At 40.6% G+C, this 14,224-nt stretch overlaps 1 protein-coding gene across 4 annotated transcripts in view; it reads right to left on the minus strand.

Annotated features, from left to right (window-relative positions):
* Nucleotides 1–7,853: 7,853 nt before the first annotated feature.
* ntrk3b (neurotrophic tyrosine kinase, receptor, type 3b) overlaps nt 7,854–14,224 on the minus strand; it is a 158,314-nt gene continuing 151,943 nt past the window's right edge. For all 4 annotated transcript variants that reach the window (XM_070924744.1, XM_070924588.1, XM_070924668.1 and 1 more), the window contains 2 exons: nt 11,792–11,950; nt 7,854–8,039 (listed from right to left, as the gene is read on the minus strand). In XM_070924744.1, the coding sequence (XP_070780845.1) occupies nt 7,854–8,039; nt 11,792–11,950 (345 nt within the window). The remainder of the gene's footprint in view (nt 8,040–11,791; nt 11,951–14,224) is intronic.

Genomic DNA, 14,224 nt, shown 5'->3' on the forward strand with positions numbered 1-14,224 from the left:
GAAAGAGATGCAGAAATAGAAAATAGGCAAGATAAAGGTTAGCTTGTCTTCTGGCGACTGAAGGCTCCATTCAATCACATTTGATAAGACAGCCTTGGGGATTAGTCAAAGGCATTCTCCCTGGGTGGTGAGGAGGCAGCTCTGGGTTCAGGTACTCAACAAAAACACTGTTTGCGGTGCGATAGCGCCGGAGACTGCTTTGAGGCAAAACAGAAGATTATGATTTCTCAACTTATCACACGGAAGGAACCATTTTTGATCAAATGGCAGTGGGCAATTTTGCATTCAAGGTCAGTACATTTGCTTGAAGAAAACAGCAAGGTATTGAATTATATAATGAGCTTCTGTATAGCTTCTCTTTTTGTTTGTATAACCTCTTCCTCACAAATGAGCTCGCCTCCTCATCTTTGCACCAAATAGCAGATGCAGAGAACCCTCAGCCCCCTTTTCCTGTCCTTGTGTTTTCCACAAAGCCACCACAGTCATCAATGAAGTTCAATACCTGCTTTTATCCGAGGCGAGCTGACACAGCTGAATACAGTTCAGGACTATTTCAACGAAATAAGACAAACTCTCTCTCCAATGTGGAGAGTGAATCATTTCCTTGTAGTCATGTTTTTAAAAGACACAGATGAGAGTGAGTCAGAGACTGAATACTTGAAGGTGAATGCACTTTTAAAAGCAATTTAGAGATGACGCCTTTTCTGTATATGTTTGGATTGTCGCTCAAATGGCTCGGCTGTGTTGTAGCACTTGATGCTGACAAGCAATACTGGGATTCCGAGAAGCAATCTGCCTGAAAAACACAACAATATATTCGCTTTAAATGCACTCTCAACAGGAACTTTCACGTCACATGCATGGAAGACTGTTCACCGCAGCACTCAGCTGGCATGTATGAGAAGAAAATACATATTTATTTCTCCAAGAAGGAGGATGATTTTTGACGTAGATTGCGGCAATCTTTTGTTAATGTTTTCAAGTACCTTATTTTGCCTCCATGAGCTGCTTCAGCTCCAAATGCTGACCGTGTTGGTGAGCAGGCCAAATCAGCCAAACCACAATAACTACCTACTACATATAGATATAAATATCTTACCCCACCACCCCCACCCTCTGACCTACACTGATCTGCTTGTACTGTGGGTATCTGTTCAACAAAATCCAATTGTCACTGATTACTGTAACTACAGGTTCCTCTTGGGATTGTAATTAGTGATACACACATGTTCAGGTGCGGATGATGGTGTCCAAACCCATACATTAAACTGCTGCCATGTTGGGTGCTTTCATTAAAAAAAGACCTTACTGGACTCATACAAACTGTAGCCCAGTTCTTCTTCTTCTTGCCTTCTGCCAACTTGCCAGATTGCCAGAGTTACATGAGCATTACAGCATGAAACACAGATCAGATGGGGGTAATCTCACATTAATCGGAAGTAATTCTTCACAATAACATTAGAAGAGCAGGCCTCAGCCTTGTTTGCCATGCAACATACAGTAGAGTTACAGTAACTATCGCTGTGAGGAAGAATGACAGGAAAAACAAAGTGTAGGAGAGAGTTTGCCCACCATAAGCTACAACTTGCATCACTTATCCCTTGAGATCCATTCTTCTTCCAGGCAAAATAATGAACAACTGGATCGCTCTTACATTATTATTATTATTATTATAATTATAAATGAGTATAGGTAGGTATTGTGACATGATAACCGATTAATAATTGTACAGTTAGAAACAGCCACTGCTTTCAGTATGCTTTGTAACTTCCTCCTATTCGGGTATTTTTCATATTTTTAGTAAGGAAATGTACTCGTCAATGGACCATTTTGGGTCTTTGAGTGTTATTTTTGTCACCTTATCCAGTATGTGAGAAAACGTGAAACTGCATTAACCTTCAACAGTAATGAAACCTACATAGAAAAAGTCAACTAGACAGTCACTGTGATGGCTTATCTAATTCTAAAGCTATTTGAAAGAAATGTTAATATTGTACTGATATAAATGGAAGCCAATGGCTACAAACCCTTAATGCACTCTGGATAATTGTCAGCGGCAATATCAAGTATACATGATTTGCATTCAATGGGCTAAAATGGGCAGAAACCATGATACAGTCCTTAAACTAATCACACCTGATTTCCTGAAACGTGTGTATGAACCTGCCAGGCTTGTTTAGTAAAACAAAATTAGCTAAACTAAACAAAAAACGCACTTTGTTTGTTGTTATCAGTGGTGCATAAAATAATGGTTGGTACAGAATCACGGAAAGGTCTTAATACTTGATATACTAGATAATGCTAGTGTCTACAGTTCATCACTGTGTGATGTCTACACTAACAAACTACACATACATGCATTAAATGCTATTTGTGAAGCATGGGCCGACCATTACAACAATTAATCCTGTAAATAATGTAACTAAATCTCCTCAGCAAACTCTTGTGAGTGCATAACTTCAGCTCAGTGTTTCTCTCTGTTAATGCAGTTTGTGTGTGTTTATGTTATTAGTTGAAACTTCTTTCCTTTTTGGACTACTGCATCTGCAGTTTGGGAACAGATCATTTAGCCTTCATGATGCCTAGTTGGTTGTCTAACATTGGATGTTTGAAAACGGGGATGAGAACGTACTGACTGTCAGAGCTTACGTGCCTTTTAGTTAAAACGCTTGACCGTGATGGTGTTTACATTTGGTCTACCCTGTGTACATTTCTCAAGCTGATGTGACAGGCTGCGGTTAGAAGTTGATACTGGACACTTGAGACACTCCAAACTAAACCACAAATATGAGCACGCACGCACAGAGAAACCCAGACACACAACACACTGTGTAATTGTAAATCAATAAACAATTAAGGTACCACCATCATAACACGCTGCTTACTGACCTCAAATCCCTCGGCGCTGACTGTGTCTCCATTTTCCCGCCGTTTGTAAGAGGGCAGCTGAAACAATAATGGGATGGCTGTCGTCTAATGTGTGGACGCTCGCCGATGAAGCCTTTAAGTGTGCTGCAATGATAAAGCCTCAATGTCTGAGTTTCTTTTTGTGCGTCATATGACTGTGAGGCTGTTCACATTTCACTGTCCATCTCAAGCAATGTGAACATCTTAACAACATATGGACATATGTTCACATATCTGCGGGCACAAAGTTCTAATTTGCATGTTTCTCACATGATTTAACATTTGTAACAAGGGCCTCGAGGGGGGGCGAGGGGAGGGGGGGTTGGTCTGGTTAAGACACATACTATTTTACTGTTACTCTGTATCCATAGCTGTCCACTCTTTTTATATCAAACAACATGTTCTTTTTTCTCAAGAATGACACGTAATGTGCCTCTGAGCAAGTAAAGCCACTTCATTCACTTGGTTAGCTAGTAGGCTTCGTTAATTAGACAGGACACACTATTCATTTGCTTTTCATTTTGAGGAGCAGGTAGGTGATATTTCATCAGGACCACTGCAGCAAATTATAACCTCATCTGGCACCACATATGAGAGTGCACTTTTCCAGGTGGATTAGCATTGTGCTCATTCTACTGTACGCCCAGCAAGCGGACAGGGGATCACATTCTTGCTGGTGTGACATCTAAAGAAGTACATCATGCTGTGCCTTCGCCGTTTGAACCTGAGGCTGTTTTTTAGCTCGGCCTTTCTCCCTTTGGAGTCCCTGCATGCTGAGGTACTTTCAGGGTAAGTTGGGCCTCTCAGAACCAGCTGATTTGACTGTTATCAAGCTATTGAAGAGGATTTGGCATCACACATGTCAGAACTTGCATGTCAGTCCATTCATATATGTACTGTACATATTTGTGGCACATCACCAACGTGTAGCCATATAGAGGAGAGTGTGCTCCATGGATATAGATGCAAGAACCATGTTGATGGGACATTCTGAGCCTTAATACTGAAAATGTGCAGACGGAAATGAACTGGATTACTTTTGACGCTGAGGAAAATGTCAAAAAGTTGTGATCATGAGGCGAGATCTTCAAGTTACAGGGTCATTTCTTTGTATAATTTTAAGCAGATTTATGAATGTTTATCTGCGATGGACATAAGAGATACCATCATCACTCGTGTATGATTTTTGAGTTCAGAACTGACCAACTACAATAAAAGAAACACGCGTTGACACGTATCGATTGGGCCATAGAAACAAAAAAACAGATGAAAGGTTGTCCTGTTGCAGTAGACAAACACTAAATCAATACGAGCTTCACAGCTGCTGATCTGTAGTCCGTCCTGACCTCCGACCTGAGAAAAGAGACATGTTTTTATCACTTCTTTCACTTCAGGAGTGGATAGAAGAAGAGCAGATAACAGAACGCACACTGAACACATGCTGTTCGGCTCTCTCAGAGATTTAGATGAAGACGAGATTTTGTCAAATTTACACATCTTTATAAGACAGGACAAAATGGAAAAGGAGATCGTCTGATTGTTTGAAGACATTTTCTTAAGAGAGTCACATTAATACAAAGATCTATCATGGAATACCAGTATTTTATATACTGCAGTTGTTATACCACATTTTTATATTCTGTAACATGTGTACATGATAATATGCCAACTTTGCTTTAAAAAGTGTTCAGTTAGTTCATCCAAGAAAAGAAAAAAAAACAAAAAGAAAAAAGAAAACTTTTAAAACAATATTCAACTCACCATGAAAGAATTACAATACCCTGCAAATGCTCACGGTCTGTGTCATAATGTCTTTAAGCGTTTATCTTTACCACAAGAGAATACACAAAAACTGGATGCTTTGGGTAACTCGTTGGATTTGATCCTGCCTTCCATATAAAATACTTGAAATAACTGAATGCTCATTAATGATTTACATAGTCCCAAGGGGAGCAGAGACAACACTGTGATACTGTGAGAATTCATGTCAAGATAATAAGGAGGAGATGTGAAGAGTTCCACCCCAAAACACTATATATTCAGATACAACATAAAATGAAATCGTTGCCTGAGGTTTATCATTCAGTGTCTGAGAAATCTACACGATCCACTCTGAAAGAATGAACTCAGTTTGTCAAGTGAGCACTTAATTACGGACCATTCTTTAAAAGTAACATCATTTGGTTTTAGTGTTTTTTTTGGGGGGGGGTCGTGTTTTCTCTTTCACATTTTGGAACAAAACTCTTCATGTTTTCCACTTTAAATACTGCAATTATCAGAAAATATGGAACGCATAATACCACACAATTAGCTGATCCACTTGAGTGGTTATTATTTTAGATGCACCGTCCATAAATGAACACAAGTATCTACCTGCTTCAGTGGCTCCTCTCCGGTCGGAGCAGAAGAGGGTTTTTTTTTTATCAATGGAGGTGTGAAGCCTCATCACTGCTAAACATGCAAAGGCCACGAGTGCAAGGAAGAGAAGACTGACTGTGAGTCATGTACAGCTGATGAAAAGGAAAGTGTTTTTCTTTTGTTGTTCTAAATGAAATGTGAAGGTAGAAGCCATAGTGTTTCTTTTCTCAGCTTGTGAAGCAACAGGAGTTTTATGGCATTAACCTAAAATGTAATATAATAGACATTTTGGGAAATAACGCTCATTTGCTTTCTTGCCAAGAGTCAGGATGAGATGTCAGATGAGATGATCAATCCTCCACTCTCATGTCTGTACAGTAAATATGAAGTAAATAACTTCCAGCAGTCAGTTAGCTTAGCTTAGCTTAACACAAAACACAAAAATCTGCCTACCAGCACCTTTAAAGCTCACTAACTCACACGTTATAGCTCATTTGTTTAATTCGTACAAGAGTGAAGTGTAAAGTTTTACAGGGCATATGTACAGGACAACCTCATGGCGAAGACTTAACTTGACATTCCTTTTTACACTTTGGTTTACGTCAGCCTACAGATCTAACAAACAGGACATAGAGAGCCGAGGCTAGCTAGCCCGTCACTTCCAAAATATTTACTTTGGCTGTGGTCCAACTCCACAATTACTCAAAATATTACTCATGATGATATTATAATCATTAGAATGTATCTTACTAGTAATACATCAGGGGGGCAATGAACAAATTCATGGGAAAGAAAAAAAGAGATGAAGTGATGTAATGACATCGGCCCACTATTTGTTTGCATTACAGTAATCAGATATTGTGTTCATTATTAATATCCTAATGGCTTCATTTTTGTTTCTGATCATCAGGTTTTAGTTATATGTGGGCCTATTTTTAAAGCATGTTTATTTCTGCCACTACAACTTCCCCTGTGGCTCTTGTAAATTCCATCTGCGCTATGTTTACATCTCCTTTTCAGAGGAGCAAAATAAAATGACAGCTTTGTTCCAAAACTGGCTTTTTTTTGTAGTTATTTGCATTATTTTGAATGCCAATGTGCTTTTGAATAAAGGTTTAACGTGTTAATTAGTGAGCTTCACAGGTGCTGATAGGTGGATTATCTATATTATATATGGTTACCTTTGGACAAAGCAAGGCCAGCTGTTAAACCCTGTTTCCAGTCTTTATGCTAAGCTAGGCTAACTGGCGGTGGCTTTATATTCAGCTGACAGACATGAGCTCATCCAACTCTCAGCAAGAAAGAAAATAAAGCCATTTCCCAAAATGCCTAACTATTTTTTATAAACTCTTTTCTCAGGCTGTGTAAGCGCGGCACACACCTGCGGGCTCACAAATGATTTATACCTCCAGTTACAAAAATGTTTTCTTTAGAGTGGAAAAGTAGTTTCACACCAAAAAGCCTGAAAATGACAGAGCAGTTTCTCAAAGCGTGTGTATGTGTTTGAGGGGTGTGGCGTAAGATATTATTTATCAACGCATTACTCTTGCCATAAAACGCAAATGAACTGGAAAGTGAGTATGAGGTTTCATCACCTCTTTGGAAACGTGTCGTGTCGATGGCTCCGAGTCGCCCCCCACCACACTCTGCAGAGTCTCTGTGATTCAGCGTCAGCGGGCTTTTCGAACTGTACTCACTGCCATTCACCTTCACCACATAAGACAACTCACCAGCACTGACACGGGTAATTCCCAAGAGACTTCTCCACTAGATTAGGATGAAAACAAATACCATAGCTTTATACTTTAGCCACCCAGATCACAGTCAGGAAAGGAACCAAAATAACACCCAAAAAAATAAGTTAACATAATTTTGACACATAGAATTTTACAATATGTACATTATTTTTAAATTAAAATAGATTTGTCGGTTGTCTGATTGGGTAGGTCCTCTACAGAGCGCTCCTCTTTTTTTTCCAACCATCCAGTGTTATTCCACAGAAGTTCCCATTCGAAGCTCAGTGCCAGCCAATCAGAGTGCAAGTAAGGCTACCATCGTCAAGTCCCTGCCAATAGTTTGTCGGTGACGTCTTCGGACAGGGCCGAGCCCTTAGCAACGCGCATGGCAGACCCTTCAACACCCTGACAAAAAGAAATAAATATAAAATATATGTAATATTTCTATATATATTCATAAAACAAACCCAGGATAGATTTTAACTCTGATGTGTTCTCTCCATAATATAATCAAACTGTGGTCATTTTCCTATTGCCAGTCCACTTCCCTTTTTATCTCCATTTCTGTGTATTTTTGCAGTTTTTTCGAGAAAAAAAAGTCTTCTTCAAACCTGTACATCTTATACGCGAGTAAACAAAATGTAAAAGTGCGTGTTTTTTTGAATACGTTTTATCCACTATATCCAAAAGTGTTGCAGGCACTTAAGTCCTTCCCAAACATTGTAGGTGTTTTTTTTTTCGACAGTGGAGCAGGTTGGTTTGGTTATTCCTGGATTTGTGTGGGTCGGTCTGTCTGTATGTCTCTGTCGATCTGTCTGTCTGGCGAGGAACGTGGGCCACCCCGGGCCGCTGCTAGCCCAGGATGTCCAGGTAGACTGGCGTGGCTTTTCCCATGGCGAACAGGACCTTCTGAATGTCCTTAATGTTCAGTCGCTGCTGCGGTTCCCTCTGCCAGCAGCCCAGCATGATGTCATACACCTCCTTAGGACAAATCCGTGGCCTCTCCAGAACCCGACCCTGGGTTATGCACTCAATAACCTGCAGAGGAGAGAGGGCAGCAGAGTGAGACGGAAGATTTTCACTGACTGATTGCTTTGATTTGTTCATAATGAGAAAGCGGTGACACTGAGCAGGCTGTCCTTTGAGGTTTGAACTAATGAAACTGAGATGAAAGAAATAAGCAGTATGCATTCAGTCTCAAATTTGTCCAATATTAAAGGGGAAACAAGATGTTTTTTTCTGTCCCGCAGCACAAAATAACAATAATACTGACTATCTGTCTGTTGGATGTTTGAGCTGTTGCTAAAAGCGGGACTGATCATTTCTTTGTTGACTCTAATTAGGCTTACTCATCACTGTTGTGACAATATGACTGAAAAACTGCACAGAAAAAGTGTTCTTTTAGCATTGTTGCTACATAAAATGTCTTTACGCTCCAAACATAGGTGCTGATTCCAGCTCAGATATTATTTTCTTAGTTTTTCAGTTATTAAAGCAGAAGAAAGTAGAATAATTACCATCACAGCTGAGTAAAAAAAGGAAACTCTCCCCGTAAGACATATTATGGTGTCATGCAATTTCATGCTCTTGCAAGCTAGCAGCAACAACAAAACGCTGTCAGAGCAAAGCATTTCATAATCTACTTCTTTCTGAAGCCTAACTTTCTGTAAAGAATCTGTTTCAATGAATATGATTTCACTGTGGTTTATAGTCAACAACAGTAAAAAACAAAAAACCCTGAAACAATACAAAATATTAGAACAAACCGGTGGGAAAGCCCTGTTCTATCGTTCCACCTGTTGCATCTGTTCACCAAGGTTTCTCTATATTGTTGTATTCTGTTTCTTATGTCTTGTCACCAAAGGAGCATCAACTCCTACGAGGACATATGGAGCCTCTTTGCATAAATTCTCAGGTCCCAAACATTACAAACAACCAATAGTAAAGGCTGCGGTGGGTATAACGACAGCACCCGGCTAAACAGATGTGAGCAAATATTCAGGTGGTCCTGGGAGGAATCATGAATGACAGAGAATCCAGCTAATTTACAAGAGTACTGGTGTTGTGACCTATGGGAACTCTTTGATAAATCCACAACCTACCAACTGACAAGACAGTACCAACCCACAATATTAGAATTGCATCATCTAACATTATCTACTATTTCCAGCAAGTCATTAAAACATGCCGACATAGGTTTAGGATTGAGGTTAGGATTTAGGATTACCCATAAAATCCAAAGAGGCAGCAAAATGTGAAAATAGCAACAAAAAAAAATGCATCCTAATTCATCAGTTTGTGTAATACTCCACTGATTTAGCATTGCAGTCCAGGAGCTGGTTGTTTTTGCAGCAGGACCAGAGATATCATCTTTTTTTTCTCCAACACATTCTTCTTCCTTGTCAAAACCTGGCAGCTGTATTACCCACAATGCAACTCTACAGAGATTTGGGTGTGTTATGCTAGTCGCGCCGAATGTAGCCTCGGGCCACTAGCCTCGGGCCACTAGCCTCAAACACAGTTGAGGAGCGGGCTACAGAGGTCTGTCGAGCTCACTTGTGTCTGACTCCACACCCCTGGATTTTTTTAAATTTCCAAACTCGTACTCTTCGGACCCACAAAAAGGCTTGATACAACTTTCTTCATATATGCAGCAGAACTCCCCAAAACCTGAAAACAAAAATGGTGGAGTTCCACTTTAACGATATCACTTTACCTCCGGTCCTATTTTGTCCCAAGCTGTGTAACATCAGGCAGCAGTTCACTAACCAATATGGCGGCGTGATGAGTGGTGTCGGCTGGATAAACTTGGTGCAACTGTAACTGTAACTGTAAGCTGCATATCAATGTATAACTGGACAGCAGCCATCTGTGAAATGTAACCAAGTACAATCCAACCAAGTTCAATTTTAGGTCCCATTTTATGCTACTTTATACTTCTACCTATTATATTACATTTCAGAGGACACTTTGTTTATTTGACAGCTGAGCCCTGCACACCCACACAGGTGTTCTCCATTACCCTGGCTGATTACACCTCTAGTCAGGTGTAAGTTGAGTGAAGCCATGCTGGGAATATCTGGTGCCACTAAACTCTATAGTACTAATGAGAACGACAACAGGGGCCGTGGTCCCGTCCTAACAGGCCAAACACGCCTACTACTGGTACTTAATCAAGAGTAAATAACACCACTTTTTGTGATAGAAAGAGGGCAGTGAAAGAAAAGTGTGCTTTTGTCACCCCAGCGCTATGATCCCCACCCGTGATCATAGAGATGATAAATGCAGCGCGACTCCAATCCCTCAACTTAACAAGCAACTCGGATGGACAGATGAGCAGCGGGAGTCTCGGGCTGCAGGGGAGGTGTAGCAGGCTGGATGTGGATCAGCTGCTACAAAGAGACCCAGGCAGAACAGTCGCTGCTGAATAGAAAAAGTCCATCCTTGACCTCTGGTAGCAGCAGTATCTCGGCCAAGTGTTATAGTTCCCCCCTTTTCTTTTTTCATCAAGCAACTTCAAAGTTGCTCAAATCCTCTGGTTTCTCACTGCCAGCATCTTGTATATATTCTGTATCAGCTCGTTCCAACTCTTCATGTGGCTATGTGAAGCTATGTGATGTTTACCCTGAGGGAAATATACAAACCCAAGACCCTATGTTTTTTTTATGGCTGCACCATTCCATCAAATGTCTTGTGCATCATTTTATACACATACCTGACATATTTGGTTTGTGAGTTTGAACAATGTTTGGCAGCATGGTAGTGTGTAAAGTCAGGCCCTTTGGTGTGCTGTTGCTTGATGTTTTGTTTTTTTAATAACAGTTTAGGAAAGTGGTGGAGCCTGTAGAGCCCAGTGGAGACTGAGGCCTGTTTGAAACAAGCTCCTACAGTTTCCTGGTGAAAAATTTGTCATTGTCATTGATACCCATTTATAATTGTTGCCATAATGCATCATTGTGTAATGTGTTAGACGAATCTGAATAACTGAATAATAAGTACAATATTCCAATCTAATACTACCTGAAGACAAAATTACAGTAGAGAAACAGAGAGTGGAGTTTCACTGTTTTTGGCTATGACATAATACGGCGCTCGTCTCATTACGTTGTCAGAGGGTTTCGTTGGCGTAGTTTAATCAACTGTTTCATTTAGAATGACACAAAAAAACTTTTGCGTCAGACACATAGAAATGTGGAAACGCCAATTGTGTCAAGCCCAAGAACATATTGACATTTCAATTGAAGTGCAATGCATGCCACATGCCAGGTTATTCTTTTGGGTCAATTTAATTTTCTCAATCTGCTCGCTTTACAAGAGTAATCCTAATTGAATTTTATTGATTCAAAGCAGAGCCTCCAATGAAATAACAAACCAATCATGGGTGTTATGTAATGCGGCATCTTGTCTGGTGGCAAAGCGGCATCAATTTATCACCTCGTTGGGCCAGCGTGAGTCTCAGAAAGAGAAAAGAAACATGAGGCAGTGTTCATTTAAATGTGCTATTAGAAAGCTCGTGCTTTCACTTTAGCCCTCGATGCTCCGTGAGGGAAGGCCAATCTATTCACATCCGACTTCTTTTCGCTTTAATAACAACTCATTCAATTAATTACAGTTTTTTATGTGGTTTGAAATAAATATCGTCACTTGCACCACCCATGAGATGTTAAGAAACATAAAAGAAGACTTCAACATTTGCCACCGGATAACCTGGAGCTATAATTTTCCTGCAGCACAGCCTTGGATAATATGCTGTATATGTACTGTATCTCATTGCTTAAGGCTCGGTGTACCTCGTTGTTACCCAGCTGAAACCAAGGCTGCTTCCCATAGGTGAAGATCTCCCACAAGATGACTCCAAAGCTCCAGACGTCGCTTTCCGTGGAGAATTTCCTGTACATGATGCTCTCTGGGGGCATCCAGCGAATAGGTAGCATGGTATGTCCTCCAACCTGAGGAGCGGGGAAGAGGAGAAAAAGAGGGGAGAAAAAAGATATTCATTGCAAATGAAATGTTGTACCTGAAACACAGATTAGAAAATCCAGTCATCAACACAACTCCCCGCCGCCTGGGGATTAACTGTCCTTGCATGTAACTGATACGACGAGCTTACCATCTCATGAATGTCTGCTGTGCTGCTGGATGTCGACACTGACGCAATACAGGAAAACGCTGACTTATCTGCCACCTTCTCTGTATGTATTGAATCGCAGGATGTGAAAATTCTTTAGGTTATGGTATTAAACCGCCCCTTTGTTCTTGATGAAAAATAGCAATCTGCAATCCCCTCTCTGCAGAAGTACTGGCTTTAAGCAGAGGATCAGAGTCTCAAAGCATGGGATTGAATGTGTTCTAATCAGTTTTTTTTAGATAAATCGCTTTCAACCAAGGGGTTAAGAAAACTGCTGAATGGATGCTCATATGGATCCTCATAGTAAAAAAAAGTTCATGTGGCTGCTAATGTGTGTTTAAATGTAAACCTCCTGCATTCATAAGAAGGTTTGCATGAAGCAAGGTGCCAGCTGAGGCAGGGGAGATATCTGCCTTAAGCTCTTTAATGTCTTCAACCCAGCAGAACATGAAATGAAGTCTCCCTCACTGTAAATCCTCTGAGGCTGGATATTAATCGATTAAACAATCATCCATTAATCATCCTTGCTCTCAGCTTCCATTAGCAGGCATTGTTTCAGAATCTATTTCCCATTCACGTCAGTGGCTGCGCTTTAATCACGGCGGGGACGAGCTGGACAAGACTGATGTGGGAAGGAGCGGCAAAGTATTGTAAGTTTCAGCTCAGAATGCTCGGACAGTATTAATTACAGCTCAGGAGTCAAAGCGCACTATTGACGGATGATGTTATTAACATGCGGCTGTTATTTGACGTGAAGCCTGCTGGAGCCACTGCACTTGTTACAGCATGCTGTGATTGTTGTGTTTGTTTCCATCCTAAGAGGCGTGTTTGAAAGCACAACAGGTTGTCTGGAAAGTCGACGCTAAACCATCAAAATCATTTGCCAAAAAGTCAACGCAAGTTCCACTTACTAATTTTTTCCAGAGCTTTCGACTGTGTAACTGTATAACCATCGTAAGCATACGCAACCACCTGTTATCACGTAGTCTGGCTCCACCCATTGTCGTTCTGGGATAGGGGGTAAAACGCTCTGGCTTGTTTGTATTCATTTAAACCAATCACAATCGTCTTGGCCAGCGCTGAGCCAAGGATGAGGGGGACTTGTTTTGGCGGAACATTTGCACGTGGGGAGGCGAGCCCTGGCATTAAAATGGTTAAATCCCTGCTAAAGAATTGCCATGTAAAATAGTAACGACATACTGTATGTAGACTACGTGATTTTACAACGTTTACTGTTAAAACCTGTACCTATACTTTAGCTCTGGAGGAGCTCACTGGACCCATTAAAACCACTGACTTTGAAAACAGTAAGGCACAGTTAGGGAAAGGGGAGGGGAATGGAGACTGAAGCCTACATCCGGTGAGCCAGACTAGTTATCAGGTGACTAAAATAATGTCACATGACGGCAACTGAGCCGACTCCACGAACATTGAGCAATTTCATCTGCTGAGGAAGACCATGAGATGTGGTTGAAAGCCTCAGAATAAAAACTAGCAAGTGGGCCTTGAATAAAGGTTTTCCCCCTCTTTTTGTCAAGGTTAAGGTTTACTTTCCATATACAAGAAATTTGATGGTGGATTACTGACTCATTGACACGTTTAATAAAAGAAAAGAAAAACACGTGTTATATAACAATACACTGCAATACTTCCTCTTCTACTTATTACTTATTGTATGGAATTTGTTGTCCTATCACTTCCCTCCCTGGGGATTCTTGCTGTCATTTAGTTTTTGTTATCTGGTTCAGTTTTTGGCTTTTGCTGGCTATCTTATTGTTATCTTGACATTTTTGTCAAGATAACAGTGAGATGGATTTTTAAGCCCCTTTGAGGTTTTTTTTTTTTTTTTTTTTTTTTATCTCTAAGTCAGTGGAAGTACTCCTGCAGCGTATCAGACACACATCTATCATCCATCCATCATCACCACCCCCCTTCCATCCATGCATTCACTGATCCATCTATCCAGCCATCCATCCGTGCATCCATCTCTCCTTCCGAGCTCAATGCCTGTGCTTAAGGACAAAACAAAATCAAACACACAGTCACACGTATACCATAAGCTCTGAAATCATCATTAGGACAAGCTCTTACTGTA

The sequence above is a fragment of the Enoplosus armatus genome, chromosome 1 (genome assembly GCF_043641665.1).
Source record: "Enoplosus armatus isolate fEnoArm2 chromosome 1, fEnoArm2.hap1, whole genome shotgun sequence".
Classification (NCBI taxonomy): Eukaryota; Metazoa; Chordata; class Actinopteri; order Centrarchiformes; family Enoplosidae; genus Enoplosus; species Enoplosus armatus.